This window comes from Symphodus melops (assembly GCF_947650265.1).
Source record: "Symphodus melops genome assembly, chromosome: 6".
Lineage (NCBI taxonomy): Eukaryota > Metazoa > Chordata > Actinopteri > Labriformes > Labridae > Symphodus > Symphodus melops.
In genome coordinates, this window is record NC_136696.1 from 29192103 (window position 1) to 29209602 (window position 17500).

Sequence of the window (17500 nt, forward strand, 5' to 3'; positions counted from 1 at the left end):
AAGACATTTAGGGATCCAGAGCTAATCAAGACCAAGGGGGCAAGTACAAATGGTTTTGGCTTCAAGACTTTCAGAGGGGGGTCCTGAGACCAGCGTGTCTGTCGCCCCCCGGTGGTGGAACAAACTCATTGTGCACCTTTAAGAAAAAAGCTAAAGACCCAGCTCTTTATGAGCCTGTGAGTGGTTGCCATGGTTGCTTCTTTCTCCTTATTGGCCACACGATGTTTCTGATGCGAACGCAGACCAGCGGGGGAGGGAAGGGGGAGGAGTCTCGCTCAGGGACCTTACGAAACTGTGAAAGCACCTTCAACAGGACAACATTGCTATCTTTATCTTTGGAGCCAGAAGTGACCATTTTTGGAGAAGAGGGCGGGGTCTCCTGCCCCTCCCTCTTGTCCAAATATGGTCACTTCCTTCAACAAAATGAAAGAATTCTTGAAGCTCGAGAGCTTCAACACGTTTTATTTATTTCATTAGTTTTTAATTTGTTTTGAATGATGTTTTTTCCTTTTTTTGCGTGTTCATGTTAAACACTTTACAGGGCGCTGTCCAGTAATCATAATGTCATTAAATTGGGTCAGTGGAGGTTTCCCACTGACCCACACTTTGATCCGGATCTGTCACCTCCTCTTGCACCAGATCCCAGAGTCCCATTTAAAAGGATCCGTTTAATCTCTTCAGAGCGCGGTGACACCCGGCAGGCGAGTCAGAGAAAGTAAAAATGAAGAACATGAAGAATGTTGTTGACTCAGTTTGTAGTCGAAGATAAACTGAAGCTGACAATGTTGACCAATAAGAACTAATGTTTACGGCCAGAAACTGGTGAACCTAAGAAAGCTAACGTTAGCATGCTAATCACTTAAGGCCCTGACACGCCTCGGGGATGGATTGGTTGGACTTGTTTATGAACCTCATCTGCGTTTTTTCAGCTGATTCGACGGACGCCGGCCCGGTCGGTGAGACGAGTCACTCTGATTGGCTGCTCAGTGAAGAGAACAGAAACGTGATGAAAGCAAATAATCGACTACAAGAATGACCTTTTTTACGAGTGCTGAGCGTCTTCTTGTGTCATTAAAACGACATATTTATCTGCGTCCTTCTTGGAATGACGATTAGAGACTCACGCCACCTGCTGGCAGGTATTTCCTCTCACCTGTCAGCAGAACGTACGTGGTGATTGGCCGTCGGCTGTCGTCTGACCACGACCTGAGGTGACGCCACAGGTGGACTTTGTCTTTGCCGTGTGCTCGGTGTGTCTTCTTATAGAAGAATAATCTGAAGGTTTAATCTGAAACTTGATGAATTGTGTTAAAAGATAAAAGTTCACACTCCGTTAGCTTAAAGTTGTTTAAAGTTGACGTTCTGTTGTTTTTCTTGGAGTGGATTAGTGACTCCTCTGCTGTTTGTGAGTTCGTTGACTTGCTGCTGTTCTTCGTGATGTTTGTTCACAGCAGTTTATCACCTGTGTTTATTACAGCTCGCTGCTGAGGAGTCGGCCTGCTGCTTATCTATCCAACGCTACCTTTATAACCTCTGAGCGGCGGCCTATATTGACACTTTCATATGAAGTCTTGTTTGATTCTGCAGTCTGCACACAGACTCAGATAAGAGAGGATTACACTCTGATGGAAGACATCAGATTAAAGACACTTACTGTATTTCCCTTTTGACTTTTCTTTCTTTTGTTGGTTTCTTGTTAAGAGCTTCATGAAACAGCTGCGAGCGCGACGCTGAGCTCAACACTTTCTACATCCTCATTTATGAGACGCTTTCTAGTGTACAACACAAGCAAGGACAGGAAGTGACCTGAGGCGGAGCATCCTCATCCTCCTCATCATCAGGAAGGTCATAAAGAGCTGGGTCTTCAGCTTTCTTAAAGGTGCAAAGGGACTCCAATAGAGTGTGTACGTTTGTTTCACCAGCAGGGGGCGACAGAGGAGAGTTAGAGACCCTGTTGTAAAGGTTGGGTCTTTCTCTGGCAGAGCGTATCGTGTGTTTTGTGACGGTGTAATTTCACTCAGGGACTTTCAACACCACAAACTGACCTGACGACGAGTGTCTTTAAATAAAATAATAAAGACACAAGTTAAAATCCTTTCTGTAAGTCGTATCTCTACATCAGAGCTTGATGGTCCTCTGAGTGAAGCATCTGAGGGCAGGCTGCTGCGTGTCAGGTTACAGGTGTTGAAAGGTCCAATCAGAAGGTAACCTGAGATCTGTGACTGCCTGCTGCTTAGACAGGTACAGTTACAGGTGTGCTTAGTGAAAGTGAAGAAGAAGATCTATAAATATCGTCTTTACTCTGGTGCTCGCTAATCTGCTGCCGTCCAGTTCACCTGCTTATAATCAGACGATGGTAAACCTGGCCGCGTGGCGTCACGTCCTGCTGATAAGCTCTGATCACTGACCAAGTGACCCTGGAAATACAGCCTGCTGCAGACGTTACAGCCTGTTTACCTGCTGCAGACGTTACAGTCTGTTTACCTGCTGCAGACGTTACAGTCTGTTTACCTGCTGCAGACGTTACAGCCTGTTTACCTGCTGCAGACGTTACAGTCTGTTTACCTGCTGCAGACGTTACAGCCTGTTTACCTGCTGCAGACGTTACAGTCTGTTTACCTGCTGCAGACGTTACAGTCTGTTTACCTGCTGCAGACGTTACAGCCTGTTTACCTGCTGCAGACGTTACAGTCTGTTTACCTGCTGCAGACGTTACAGTCTGTTTACCTGCTGCAGACGTTACAGTCTGTTTACCTGCTGCAGACGTTACAGTCTGTTTACCTGCTGCAGACGTTACAGTCTGTTTACCTGCTGCAGACGTTACAGCCTGTTTACCTGCTGCAGACGTTACAGCCTGTTTACCTGCTGCAGACGTTACAGCCTGTTTACCTGCTGCAGACGTTACAGTCTGTTTACCTGCTGCAGACGTTACAGCCTGTTTACCTGCTGCAGACGTTACAGTCTGTTTACCTGCTGCAGACGTTACAGCCTGTTTACCTGCTGCAGACGTTACAGTCTGTTTACCTGCTGCAGACGTTACAGCCTGTTTACCTGCTGCAGACGTTACAGCCTGTTTACCTGCTGCAGACGTTACAGCCTGTTTACCTGCTGCAGACGTTACAGTCTGTTTACCTGCTGCAGACGTTACAGCCTGTTTACCTGCTGCAGACGTTACAGCCTGTTTACCTGCAGACGTTACAGCCTGTTTACCTGCTGCAGACGTTACAGCCTGTTTACCTGCTGCAGACGTTACAGCCTGTTTACCTGCTGCAGACGTTACAGCCTGTTTACCTGCTGCAGACGTTACAGTCTGTTTACCTGCTGCAGACGTTACAGTCTGTTTACCTGCTGCAGACGTTACAGTCTGTTTACCTGCTGCAGACGTTACAGCCTGTTTACCTGCTGCAGACGTTACAGCCTGTTTACCTGCTGCAGACGTTACAGTCTGTTTACCTGCTGCAGACGTTACAGTCTGTTTACCTGCTGCAGACGTTACAGTCTGTTTACCTGCTGCAGACGTTACAGTCTGTTTACCTGCTGCAGACGTTACAGCCTGTTTACCTGCTGCAGACGTTACAGCCCGTTTACCTGCAGACGTTACAGCCTGTTTACCTGCTGCAGACGTTACAGCCTGTTTACCTGCTGCAGACGTTACAGTCTGTTTACCTGCTGCAGACGTTACAGTCTGTTTACCTGCTGCAGACGTTACAGCCTGTTTACCTGCTGCAGACGTTACAGTCTGTTTACCTGCTGCAGATGTTACAGCCTGTTTACCTGCTGCAGACGTTACAGTCTGTTTACCTGCTGCAGACGTTACAGCCTGTTTACCTGCTGCAGACGTTACAGCCTGTTTACCTGCTGCAGATGTTACAGCCTGTTTACCTGCTGCAGACGTTACAGCCTGTTTACCTGAGTGGAGCTGCAGGTGAATTCAATGAGGTGGTTGGTGTTTGTGGAAGCTGTTGTCACAGACTAATTACTAATTACACTCCGCGTGTGTGTGTGTGTGTGTCTGTGTGTCTGTGTGTGTGTGTGTGTGTGTCTGTCTGTGTGTGTGTGTGTGTGTGTGTGTGTGTGTGTGTGTGTGTGTGTCTGTGTGTCTGTGTGTGTGTGTGTGTGTGTCTGTCTGTGTGTGTGTGTGTGTGTGTGTGTGTGTGTGTGTGTGTGTGTGTATCCAGTAGGTAGCCTTGGTCTTAATTATTGTCTCTTCCTGTTGTCGTGCTGCTCCCCCCCCCTCTGAGTGTTTTATAATTCATGCTTCTCTGTGTGTGTCGGTGAAAACAGGAAAGATCAGTGACGTCTGTGTCGACCAATCACAGCGCTGCTCAAAGTCTTGATTTGGACCTGCTGCTCACTGAACAGTGAATCGTGTGTGTGTGTACGACACTCAAACTGCTCCTGTGTTTAGCTCAAAGAAAAGTTCTCTTAAAGATGACACAGAGACAGCGTCTGCAGTAAACAGGAAGTAAAGGTGCAGAAGGACAAACAGCAGCGCTGTGTTTGCTCCGCCCTGCAGGCAATTTAACCCTTTCAGAGTCCTTTAAATCAGGACACGAGTCTCGTATTCGTATGAGTGTGGTGGTCCAGCAGTCTTATAGAGAGCCAAAGTCATGACATCACTTCCTGTCTAGTTCCTGTTTATGAGTAAACTTTGAGCTTCTGTTCATCTCATACAAACAGGTGTGGTGATTCATCGTTCAGTCTACAGACTCACCTGTTCTGATTTGTCTGCTGTTTGTGCCTTTAAATCAAACTTTTCAATCATTTCAAACATTTCTAACTTCAGGAACAAAATCTGGAGGTTTGAGTCTCTCTTTGGTTCTTTATGGATCTCAACATTGATGTTTGATTTTGGATTAAAAGCTTCGTAGCTGCAGGTGCTAATTTCTTTTTGCGCTTAACAGCCAGAGGAGCTTTCAGAAGCCCCGCCCCTCTCTTCCGCCATCATGGACACTTTTTTCCGCCGTCACTTTAAGAGGAAGGAAACGGCGCTTCAGCTGGATGCAGAAAGTAAAGCCAATCAGCGGAGGCCCAGCGTGGCTGTCCCGACCAGCAAAGCCCGCCGGAGGTCCAGCGCAGGGCTGCCCTCCTCCACGCTGACCCAGAGACGGCGCTCCAGCATCCAGCTGCCGGGGGGGGTGCCGAGTGCAGGAGGGGGGCGTCTGGCCAAGTCGTCCAGAGACAAAAGGTGGTCAGGTCACACTCGCAGGCGCTCCAGCACCACCACCCCCAACCTCAACCCGAGGTTCGCCGTGTGCAGGAAAAAGGTGGGGAAGCTGCGGACCATCGACACCCACCTGCTGGGGCCGTCCATGCTGCTGGCCAGTCTCATCCAGATGACTGAGGAGGAGGAGGAGGAGGAGGAAGAGGAGGGCATCGGGGCGGGGCTGCTGCCTGGAGAACAGCAGGTGGAGGTTAGAGGCGGGGCCAACAACAGGAGGAGGATGTTTTCCCGCTCAAGCAGCCTCCATTCAGACGGAGATGAAGACATCAGCGATTATTCTACTGCGGACAACAGCCAATCAGAGGACAGCCAGCTGTCAGAGGCGGAGCAGGCGGCCGAGGAGGACGACAGCACCTCGCACTCTCCTGATCCGGACTTCTCTTCCTCCACCTCCCTGGAGGTGATCAGAAAAACTCCCCAGCCTCCGTCATCATCCAGGCCCCTGATCCGGGCCCCTCGATGCCTCCGGAGGAACTCCTCTCAGGTGTATTCGGGCGACTCTGCTCCTTACAGCCGCCGCCGCGCCTCCAGCCAGAGGAAGAGGAGGAGGATCTCCACAATCTCCAAAGCTGGGAGCCCCTGGCCCGGGAGAGGCCCCCCACTGCCCTGCCGCAAGAGCTCAGTGTACTACTTCAACCAGCCGGCCTTCTACAGGGGCCCCGGGGCCCTCAGCCCGCTGGGAGCCCACGGCTACGACGCACACCTGGAGAGCTGGAGTAGCTTCTTGCTGTATGTAGTCTGTGACGGCTGATGTTAGCTTAGCTACATGTTTTAATCTGATGCTTTCTGGCTTCACTCCCGGGCGACGGTTGCTGCGTCCATCTTTATACACAGTCATGATTCACAGCTGTTGAATTCGCTGCCTGCGTGCAAATAAACGGCACTTTGTAGGACGCGTTACTGCAGGATTCCTCTAGAGGGAGCACCGTGTGATCAGACGCTGTAAAGCTCCGAGGTAGAGATGATGTGGCGTGCACGGTTGTTGCTACGCAACGGCGACGCTGATCATGGCGCTGTGAACTTTGCTTCTAAACTTTTGTTGTCGTGGCGCTCTGGTGTCTCTGATCACCGCACAGCTCTACACTGCTCCTAGTGGTGATGTGCATATTGCATCCTGTGGACGCTTAGCGTTCGTTTCTGAGGCTGGCACAACGAACGCTCCAAAGCAGGAAACGCACGGCAGGCGTTCTTAAAGTAAACATGTCTGAATAATTGTTTGCAGGGAGATCCACCTCCATCAGCACAGAGATTATGAAAGACGGCCTTCGGGTTGAGGCTCCCAGAAGGGGAGAACTTCTGCTGTGTGTCTCGGATCTTTGGACAGCATGGCGTCCAGAGTCTGAGCAACGCGTCGATGTCTTTAAAGATCAGCGGTGACATTCTGCTGCACACACAAACGCTCTCCGTGGAGCTGCGGCTCATTAGCACACACGCCGGGTGAATCCTGCTCATCACGCCGCCTCTGTTGCTAAGGTCAAGTCATGATGCTGTGTTTGAGTTCTTCATTGTCTGGACGCCGGGCCTTCAGAGCCCGCGGGGATAATAACTGATAACCAAACAGAGGGGGCTTTATTTATTCTGCAGGTTGCCGTGGTAACGACATTACCTGAATTAAATACGACACGAAAACTGACACATAAACCTGACGAAAGGAAAAATGTTTACTTCATCAGAACCAGAACATCTGGACCTTAATCATCATTAGAACCAAAATCAAAAACCAGAACATCCTCAGAACCCAAAATCAGAACCAGAACATCCTCAGAACCCGAGCTTATGACATGAGTTTCGGGTTTGACACTCTGAAGTTTCCTGCAGGGAACAAACGGCTCATTAATTACAGGCGGTATAAAAACACAACGTGATGAAACTTTTCTCGCTGACTGGATCCTTAAAAACTCTTCTGTTGTGTTTTCAGGAAAGCTTTGGCGAAGTCGGGCCTGCAGAACGTGGGGACGCAGCCCAACGCGTTGACACCCGGAGAGAGCGACGCTCTGCAGGAACCAATCAGCAGCATCGACTGGAGCGTGAGTCACTCCTTGATATGATCTGTTAGAAAGCTTGGGTTGTCATGGTAACACATTTCGATACCATGACTGCATCATCATGTCTCTGCTACATGAAAGCACCCAGACTGTTTGTCTAAATAAAACAGTCAATGTTTTTGTTGATCTGTGGTTGTTTACGTTTCCTCACACATCATCGCTCCGGTGAAAACGTGACGATGACTTCGCTCGCAGGATAACGCTCAGTTCGGGGACCACATCTGGTTTGAGACCAGCGGCTCTGGAGACTTCTGCTACGTTGGAGAGCAATACTGCATCGCTAAATCCCTGGTGAGTTAGTCACAGCGCCCCCTGTGGTCAGGAACGCCACACGTTCATCTCAGTACTTCAGCCAGACTTTGATCTGACGACTAATAAAATATTACTGATGAAAATAATACAAAGTATTGTTAGAATTACAAACAGATGGAACTGACTCTTTCAAACAAGTAGAACAAACAGCAGTGCATTGTGGGTCTGTAAACAATGTCAAAAAGGTTTGACCAGCATGGCTAATGTTAGCATTGCTAACATCACCAGTCTTCAGTCCTTACAGGTTAATACCAACACACTGTGGCGTGCTGTCGTCCCCTCAGGGTCAAAGTTCAGCATCAGGTCATGTGACATTTGATGCAAAGTGAAAACAAACCAAATAAAGATGCAGAAATGTTCCCCCCTCTCTTTGGCTCGCAGCAGGTTTGAAGTTTGTTACCATGAGGAGGGATCATCAGGAAATCAATCTGTTGTTGTTTTGCAGCAAAAGTCAGTGGCGAGGAAGAAATGTGCTGGCTGTAAGATCTCTGTTCACACCATGTGCATGGAGCAGCTGGAGAAGGTAAAGTGTGGAAGATCAGCTTTAATCTGCTGTGTTTATTCTCCATGCTCACAGTCTCTCCTCCACTGTGTTCAGATTAATTTCAGGTGCAAGCCTTCGTTTAGGGAACCAGGATCCCGAGCTGTTCGAGAGGTACGTCTCTGCTCAGATCATTTAAGATGAATTTACCTCAATCTGTCATGAAACTGTCGGTGAATAAATGTCGTGTTTCAGCCCAACGTGGTGCGACACCACTGGGTCCACAGGAGGCGTCAGACAGGGAAGTGTCGACAGTGTGGGAAGGTAAGCCTCCGTCGTCCCTCCCAGCTTTACCTGAACATATGATGAAGAGCTGACTGACTGTTTTCATTTGTCTCCTGAAGGGATTCCAGCAGAAGTTTTCATTTCACAGCAAAGAGATCGTTGCCATCAGCTGCTCGTGGTGCAAACAGGCTGTAAGTATCACATTCAACCAGCTGATAGAGAATCATCCATCCATCATCCATCCATCCATCATCCATCATCCATCCATCATCCATCAATCCATCATCCATCCATCCATCAATCATCCATCCATCCATCCATCCATCATCCATCCATCATCCATCCATCATCCATCATCCATCCATCATCCATCCATCATCCATCATCCATCATCCATCAATCATCCATCCATCATCCATCCATCATCCATCCATCCATCATCCATCAATCATCCATCCATCCATCCATCCATCCATCCATCAATCATCCATCAATCATCCATCCATCCATCCATCATCCATCCATCCATCATCCATCATTCATCCATCATCCATCCATCCATCCATCATCCATCCATCATCCATCATTCATCCATCATCCATCCATCCATCAATCATCCATCCATCCATCATCCATCCATCATCCATCATCCATCCATCATCCATCCATCCATCATCCATCCATCCATCATCCATCATTCATCCATCCATCATCCATCAATCATCCATCCATCCATCCATCATCCATCCATCCATCCATCCATCATCCATCCATCCATCAATCATCCATCCATCCATCCATCATCCATCCATCCATCCATCATCCATCCATCCATCCATCCATCTATCCATCATTCATCCATCATTCATCCATCATTCATCCATCATCCATCCATCATCCATCCATCCATCATCCATCCATCCATCATCCATCAATCATCTATCCATCCATCCATCATCCATCCATCCATCCATCCATCCATCCATCATCTATCCATCCATCCATCCATCCATCTATCCATCATCCATCCATCATCCATCATCCATCATCCATCAATCATCTATCCATCATCCATCCATCTATCCATCCATCATCCATCATCCATCCATCCATCATCCATCCATCATTCATCCATCATCCATCCATCATCCATCCTTCCATCCATCCATCATCCATCCATCCATCCATCATCCATCCATCATCCATCATCCATCCATCCATCATCCATCCATCATTCATCCATCATCCATCCATCATCCATCCTTCCATCCATCCATCATCCATCCATCCATCCATCCATCCATCATCCATCCATCATCCATCATCCATCCATCATCCATCCATCCATCATCCATCCATCCATCCATCATCCATCCATCATCCATCATCCATCCATCATCCATCATCCATCCATCCATCATCCATCCATCATCCATCCATCATCCATCAATCATCTATCCATCATCCATCATTCATCCATCCATCCATCATTCATCCATCCATCCATCCATCATCATCCATCCATCCATCATCCATCATCCATCCATCCATCCATCATCATCCATCCTCCATCATCATCCATCATCCATCATCCATCCATCCATCCATCATCCATCATCCATCCATCCAACCATCCATCATCCATCCATCCATCATCCATCCATCATCCATCATCCATCCATCCACCAATTGGTTAATCTGTAACCCTCAAACCTCTACATTCTGTTAATCAACCAATTTTCCAGTCTGTCAACTCATCCTTCATTTATCCACCAATAAATCAACAACCCCTGAATCCATTTATCTATATTTTACAAATGTATAATAAAAGTGTTCTCAGCTCATTTTACAAACAGAGCAGGTTTGGAGCGGACTCTTTGTTCAAAGAACATTTTTCCTTTTTACTGCAGCGGATGTGTCAGGACCAGCTCTGAGAGCCAGCTCTCATTAAGTTCTGCTTCGGTTCTGTGGCTTTGTTTGCAGTTTTTTGTCTTGAGTTTTTGTTTGAATTTTTGTATTTTTGCAATTCAGAAGTTTGATTTAAATATTAAACACGAGCTTTTTCATAAAAACACTGAACACAAAAGAGCTTTCAACACACAAGCTAGTCATTTGTACAAAGTTCAGTTCCTACATTAAGGGCCCTTCTGGAGTCAAAAGAGCCGACTCTCTGAAAAGAGCTGAACTTCCCATCACTAAAAACTGTGAAGTCTCCTCTTCTGTCTCAGTGTAAGAGTGATGTCACTTCCTGTCGGTTTCAGTACCACAACAAGGTGACGTGTTTCATGCTGCAGCAGATCGAGGAGTGCTGCTCTCTGGGAGCTCACGCCGCCGTCATCATCCCTCCGACCTGGATCATCAGAGTCCGCAGGAGCCAGGTACTCTCACCTGTAGCACTCACAGAGCGTTATGTTCTCACACTGAGGTATAACCACAGAGGCTGTCAGCCTTACCTGCCATGATACTAAGGTCCAATATCAGCCAGATCATTCACATGAGTTGATCTTTCGTCCTTGTTCGACCCCTGTCGTTAAATCTTTTAAGTTCTTTCAAAATTAAAGTCAGTTTGAAACCAGAGAGATGAAGACTCCTGGCTGAAGGACACAAGTTTAAAAAGATGAATCCTCTGACAGCTGGAACTCATCTTGTTGTGTTTGTCTGCAGACGTCTCTAAAGTCGAGTAAAAAGAAGAAAAGGACGTCGCTGAAGTGCAACAAGTCGAGCAAGAAGGGAGCAGAGGTGAGACGTCTTCAGTCTTTGTTTGTCTGATCACCATCCTGAGGCTTCACTCATGTGTTCAGTGTTGTTCATTAAAGGTAACGATCATGAGGCGTGCTGCAGCTTCTCCATGTTTGTTCATGTGTCAGACTTCTGGACCTTTCTCCTCCGTCTCTCAGGTCCAAGATGGCCGCTGGAAGCCCTTCCTGGTGAAGCCCCTCCCCTCTCAGCTCATGAAGCCTCTGCTGGTGTTTGTTAACCCAAAGAGTGGAGGAAACCAGGTAACAGAGTCCTGCATTAGTCCTGCCTGCAAGAGATCAGCTGATCTAAGAGTCTATGTCCACCAATCACGATCCTCCGTCACTCTGCTGCAGCCTCTGTCAGCACACTGTTTATTCCCTGATCAACTGTTTGCTTGTCAGAATCGTTATATCAGGTTCTGTTCTGATTCCAACCTTCAGGGAGCGAAGATCATCCAGTCCTTCATGTGGTACCTGAACCCTCGACAGGTGTTTGACTTGACCAAGGGAGGACCCAGAGACGGGTGAGCTTACGAGGACACGCCGTCACATCATCACTACGGTGAAATGGACCAATCAGAGAACAGAATAAAGATGTTAACGCCCACAGGACTCACAAAGTTTGTCTCTGCAGATTGGAGCTGTATGCCAAAGTCCCCAACCTGAGGATCCTGGCCTGTGGGGGAGACGGGACGGTGAGTCCAACTTCATTATCAAACACACTCAACAAGTCCTCGTCTGAAGAGTCCGGATGTTTCTTTATGTATCTTATATTCATTTATCCTCTCAAAGCAGCCAGCTCGATTATAATAAAAACATGCAGTTTATAACTTCACAGAGATCATTTAAACACAGACGATCTGCAGCTAGCATGCTAACGTACAGGACCTGGACCCCCTCCTGGACCCCCTACAGTTCTCCTACAGGTCTGCTGATGATGCTGTCAGCCTCAAGCAGGACCAGCTCTCTCAGCTGATCAGCCTGACTCCTCCTGCAGGTGGATCACAGACTTCCTGTCTGCAGGACCATCATCACCGACTCCCCTCGAGACTGCGTCCTTTCCCCTCTGCGCTCCCTGTGCACTAACAGCTCTGTGTGTGTGTGTGTGTGTGTGTGTGTGTGTGTGTGTTCAGGTGGGCTGGATCTTGTCAGTGTTGGACCAGTTGAAGCTCCGCCCTCCACCCCCTGTGGGAATCCTTCCTCTGGGGACTGGGAACGACCTGGCCAGGACCTTGAACTGGGGCGGGGTGAGACTTCCTGAAACACGTTTCAGACAGAAACTCTGTTTGCTCCTTTGAGTCCATGTAAATAAATTCTTCCTCCTCCAGGGCTACACAGATGAACCAATCACAAAGATCCTCTCTCACGTCGAGGATGGGAACATCGTCCAGCTGGACCGCTGGAACCTGAACGTGGAGGCGAACCCCGAGGCTCGACCAGAGGACCAGGACGAACACCAGACAGACAAGGTCAGACGGTCTCAGGAGAGTCTGTTTTATAAGAAGCTTCTGAACGTCTCTTTTCTGATCCTTTCTGATGCTTCCTGTTTCTCAGCTTCCCATCGACGTCTTCAACAACTACTTCAGTCTGGGCTTTGATGCTCACGTCACCCTGGGCTTCCATGAATCCAGAGGTCAGTCCACACGCCGCTCCAGGATACATGATGGAGGGGGGGCGTTTCACTCCTACATGTCCTGTGAAACGTGCATTTGAACAGAATCTCAACGTGAACCAAAGAGTGGAGAAGAACATCCTGGAGAACAGGAAACAGAATCAGATATGTTACCTACTCGTTGCTGAATGTTTTTTTGTTTTTCTTTTCAGAGGCAAATCCAGAGAAGTTCAACAGTCGCTTCAGGAATAAGATGTTCTACGCCGGGGTGAGTGTCCACGCCGGCCTGTAGTGGGCCGTACTCCTGTATAGTTCACCAGCAGAGGAGTTCAGGTGTGTGGATGTCAGGTTTGTAACGCTCAGTGTTTGTGTTACTGTGTCTCAGACGGCCTTCTCAGATTTCCTCAGCGGCAGTTCCAAAGACCTCGCCAAGCACATCAAAGTGGTGGTGAGTATCAAGTCAAGTATGAGACTCTGGTGATCAGCCGTCCTCGTCAGAGCGGAGGATCAGCCTGACACAGAACGGAAGGAGATTATAAAGTCTGCATGCGTTTCCTGTCCTCAGTGTGACGGGACAGATCTGACTGCCAAAGTCCAGGAGATGAAGCTTCAGTGTCTCCTCTTCCTCAACATCCCCAGGTGAGAGGAGCAGACTGCGTCCTTAAAAACTACATTTCCCATCTTTAATTAACTTATGCAGCTTCATCACAATACAGTACATTACATAAAAGTAATACAGGTGTATCAGTAACAGGTGTATCAGTACAGGTGTATCAGTAACAGGTGTATCAGTACAGGTGTATCAGTAACAGGTGTATCAGTAACAGGTGTAGCAGTACAGGTGTATCAGTAACAGGTGTATCAGTACAGGTGTATCAGTAACAGGTGTATCAGTAACAGGTGTATCAGTAACAGGTGTATCAGTACAGGTGTATCAGTAACAGGTGTATCAGTACAGGTGTATCAGTAACAGGTGTATCAGTAACAGGTGTATCAGTAACAGGTGTATCAGTAACAGGTGTATCAGTACAGGTGTATCAGTAACAGGTGTATCAGTAACAGGTGTATCAGTAACAGGTGTATCAGTAACAGGTGTATCAGTACAGGTGTATCAGTAACAGGTGTATCAGTAACAGGTGTATCAGTACAGGTGTATCAGTAACAGGTGTATCAGTAACAGGTGTATCAGTACAGGTGTATCAGTAACAGGTGTATCAGTAACAGGTGTAGCAGTACAGGTGTATCAGTAACAGGTGTGTCAGTAACAGGTGTATCAGTACAGGTGTATCAGTAACAGGTGTATCAGTACAGGTGTATCAGTAACAGGTGTATCAGTAACAGGTGTATCAGTACAGGTGTATCAGTAACAGGTGTATCAGTAACAGGTGTAGCAGTAACAGGTGTATCAGTACAGGTGTATCAGTAACAGGTGTATCAGTACAGGTGTATCAGTAACAGGTGTATCAGTAACAGGTGTATCAGTAACAGGTGTATCAGTACAGGTGTATCAGTAACAGGTGTATCAGTACAGGTGTATCAGTAACAGGTGTATCAGTAACAGGTGTGTCAGTAACAGGTGTATAAGTAACAGGTGTGTCAGTAACAGGTGTAGCAGTAACAGGTGTATCAGTAACAGGTGTATCAGTAACAGGTGTGTCAGTAACAGGTGTAGCAGTATCAGGTGTATCAGTAACAGGTGTGTCAGTACAGGTGTATCAGTAACAGGTGTATCAGTAACAGGTGTATCAGTAACAGGTGTGTCAGTAACAGGTGTATCAGTACAGGTGTATCAGTAACAGGTGTATCAGTAACAGGTGTATCAGTACAGGTGTATCAGTAACAGGTGTATCAGTAACAGGTGTATCAGTAACAGGTGTATCAGTACAGGTGTATCAGTAACAGGTGTATCAGTACAGGTGTATCAGTAACAGGTGTATCAGTACAGGTGTATCAGTAACAGGTGTATCAGTAACAGGTGTATCAGTACAGGTGTATCAGTAACAGGTGTATCAGTAACAGGTGTATCAGTACAGGTGTATCAGTACAGGTGTATCAGTAACAGGTGTATCAGTAACAGGTGTATCAGTACAGGTGTATCAGTAACAGGTGTGTCCTGTAGGTACTGTGCTGGCACGACGCCGTGGGGTCACCCCAGTGAGCACCAGGACTTTGAACCTCAGCGCCATGACGACGGCTGCATCGAGGTCATCGGATTCACCATGACCAGTCTGGTGAGCTCTGTCTGTTAGTGTGTTACCCATGTGCTACCTGTTAGCTACCCGTGTGTTACCTGTGTGCTACCCATGTGCTACCTGTTAGCTACCCGTGTGTTACCTGTGTGCTACCCATGTGCTACCTGTTAGCTACCCGTGTGTTACCCATGTGTTACCTGTTAGCTACCCGTGTGTTACCCGTGTGTTACCCATGTGTTACCTGTGTGTTACCCGTGTGTTACCCATGTGTTACCCATGTGTTACCTGTTAGCTACCCGTGTGTTACCCATGTGTTACCTCTTAGCTACCCGTGTGTTACCCGTGTGTTACCCATGTGTTACCTGTTAGCTACCCGTGTGTTACCCGTGTGTTACCCATGTGTTACCCGTGTTACCCATGTGTTACCTGTTAGCTACCCGTGTGTTACCCGTGTGTTACCCATGTGTTACCCATGTGTTACCTGTTAGCTACCCGTGTGTTACCCATGTGTTACCCATGTGTTACCTGTTAGCTACCCGTGTGTTACCCGTGTGTTACCCATGTGTTACCTGTTAGCTACCCGTGTGTTACCCATGTGTTACCCATGTGTTACCAGTTAGCTACCCGTGTGTTACCCGTGTGTTACCCATGTGTTACCCATGTGTTACCTGTTAGCTACCCGTGTGTTACCTGTGTGTTTCCCATGTGTTACCTGTGTGTTACCCATGTGTTACCTGTTAGCTACCCGTGTGTTACCCGTGTGTTACCCGCGTGTTACCCGTGTGTTACCTCTGTGTTACCCGTGTGTTACCCGTGTGTGATTTGTGTTACCCGTGTGTTACCCGTGTGTGATTTGTGTCACAGATGTACTTGCAGCATCTATTCCCCATGTGTCTTACCTGTGTTGTCATGGTGTATGAGCGGTGTTTTCCTTGAGGTGTAACCTTGTGTCTTTGTATCCAGGCCACGCTGCAGGTGGGAGGCCACGGCGAGCGGCTCCATCAGTGTAAAGAGGTGACCCTCACCACCTTCAAGTCCATCCCCATGCAGGTGGACGGGGAACCGTGTAAACTGGCCCCCTCCATCATCAACATCAACCTGAGGAGCCAGGCCAACATGGTGCAAAAGGCCAAGAGGAGGATCTCCATGCCCCACCTCAACGAGTACCAGAACTTTATTAACATACACCCACATCTCCTCCTCCTCTTCAGCGCTCCTCAAAACATGTTGTTCTAACTGTGTGTGTGTATGTGTGTGTGTGTGTGTGTGTGTGTGTGTGTGTGTGTGTGTGTGTGTGTGCAGCCAGCAGCCCGTCCCTGAGAAGCTGCAGATCAGAGTGAACAGGATCAGCATGGCGGCGTACGAAGCTCTGCACTACGACAAAGACCAGCTGAAGGAGGCCTGTGAGTCAGCAAAGGGTTAACCGTGACATTTATCATTTCTATATGTGTTAATATATTTAACTTTGATTATTTGGAGTTACCTGCGTCTCCTTAACTTCTCTTTTTTAAAGCATAACTTGTCATTATGGGATATTTTCTAAAAAGGCTCAGTAACTTCACACACATGAACATTTACAAACAAACAGCATCTGTCAGTTTAAAGTGAAGCTAGCTGGATGCTAGCGCCCTCGTGTGGCCTCATAGGTAATAACACCCTCAGTCGGTAGAGTCGTCATCAACAGGAAGGTTGGGGGTTCGATCCCCAGCTGTAAGGACAGGACCCCTAATCCCAAGTCTCTATGAATGTGATTACTGACTTGGTCACGTTCGACAGCAGCCTCTACCATCCGTGGACCTTCAGCACTCGTGCAGCACAAAGAGAAAAATAAAGAAAGTGGCGTGGTGTTCTTCTTTTTGCAGCGACGCCGCTCGGTGTGATCACCGTCCCTGGAGACAGCGACCTGGAGACCTGCCGCTTACTGATCGAGCGTCTCCACGGCGACCTGGACCAGGTTCCTTTTATATCTGTTTGAATATTGAAGACATTTGAAGACCCTGATCAAAGCTTCTGTACAGTTTGTCAGACTGGTAGAGTCTGCAGCAGGTTGACGTTTGTCTCTGCTCCCTCAGGACGGGGAGGACATGAAGGGAGAGTGTGTGTCCTCTCAGAAACTCTCCATGAAGTGGTGTTTCCTCGACTGTGAGTCCACAGCACACACACACACACACACACACACATGTTCACACTAACGCTAACACTCTCAGCTGACCTGTGTGTCTGATGGCAGGTACGACTGCAGACCGTTTCTACAGGATCGACCGCGCTCAGGTGAGACGCACGTTTGTCATGAATCATTTAGTAAAAAGCAGAATGTGAACCAAACACTGAGCAGGTGGAGGTGCTTCATTCTTCTCAGGAGCAGGGCGTTAAGCTCCTCCCCCCAGCCTCAGACTTTATTACATTCAGACGTTTGACAGATGCTGTCTGTGTCGGGGTTCAGGTGTGTAAGAGAACTCGCTCCACGTGACGTCTCCTTATTGAACCTCTAAACGTTCCACTCTGAGAAAACAACTTCGATTTCATAAGAAATGAAGAAAAGAATCCATGAAAGATGAGCTCAGCAGCGTTTCAAACCTTTCTGTTTTATTTCACTTTGAAACTTTCGAAT

At 47.8% G+C, this 17500-nt stretch overlaps 1 protein-coding gene across 1 annotated transcript in view; it reads left to right on the top strand.

Moving 5' to 3' along the window:
• Positions 1–4920: 4920 nt before the first annotated feature.
• LOC306824941 (diacylglycerol kinase zeta-like) overlaps positions 4921–17500 on the top strand; it is a 23593-nt gene continuing 11013 nt past the window's right edge. Inside the window, exons 1-24 of the mRNA XM_079345367.1 lie at positions 4921–5953; positions 7143–7251; positions 7465–7560; positions 8027–8104; positions 8180–8236; positions 8318–8386; positions 8467–8538; positions 10609–10725; positions 11012–11086; positions 11245–11346; positions 11527–11609; positions 11720–11780; positions 12219–12332; positions 12414–12554; positions 12640–12718; positions 12910–12965; positions 13083–13145; positions 13263–13336; positions 14817–14928; positions 15853–16052; positions 16192–16292; positions 16752–16843; positions 16962–17031; positions 17120–17160. Of these exons, the coding sequence (XP_079201493.1) occupies positions 4947–5953; positions 7143–7251; positions 7465–7560; positions 8027–8104; positions 8180–8236; positions 8318–8386; positions 8467–8538; positions 10609–10725; positions 11012–11086; positions 11245–11346; positions 11527–11609; positions 11720–11780; positions 12219–12332; positions 12414–12554; positions 12640–12718; positions 12910–12965; positions 13083–13145; positions 13263–13336; positions 14817–14928; positions 15853–16052; positions 16192–16292; positions 16752–16843; positions 16962–17031; positions 17120–17160 (3069 nt within the window). The 5' untranslated portion in view covers positions 4921–4946. The remainder of the gene's footprint in view (positions 5954–7142; positions 7252–7464; positions 7561–8026; positions 8105–8179; positions 8237–8317; positions 8387–8466; positions 8539–10608; positions 10726–11011; positions 11087–11244; positions 11347–11526; positions 11610–11719; positions 11781–12218; positions 12333–12413; positions 12555–12639; positions 12719–12909; positions 12966–13082; positions 13146–13262; positions 13337–14816; positions 14929–15852; positions 16053–16191; positions 16293–16751; positions 16844–16961; positions 17032–17119; positions 17161–17500) is intronic.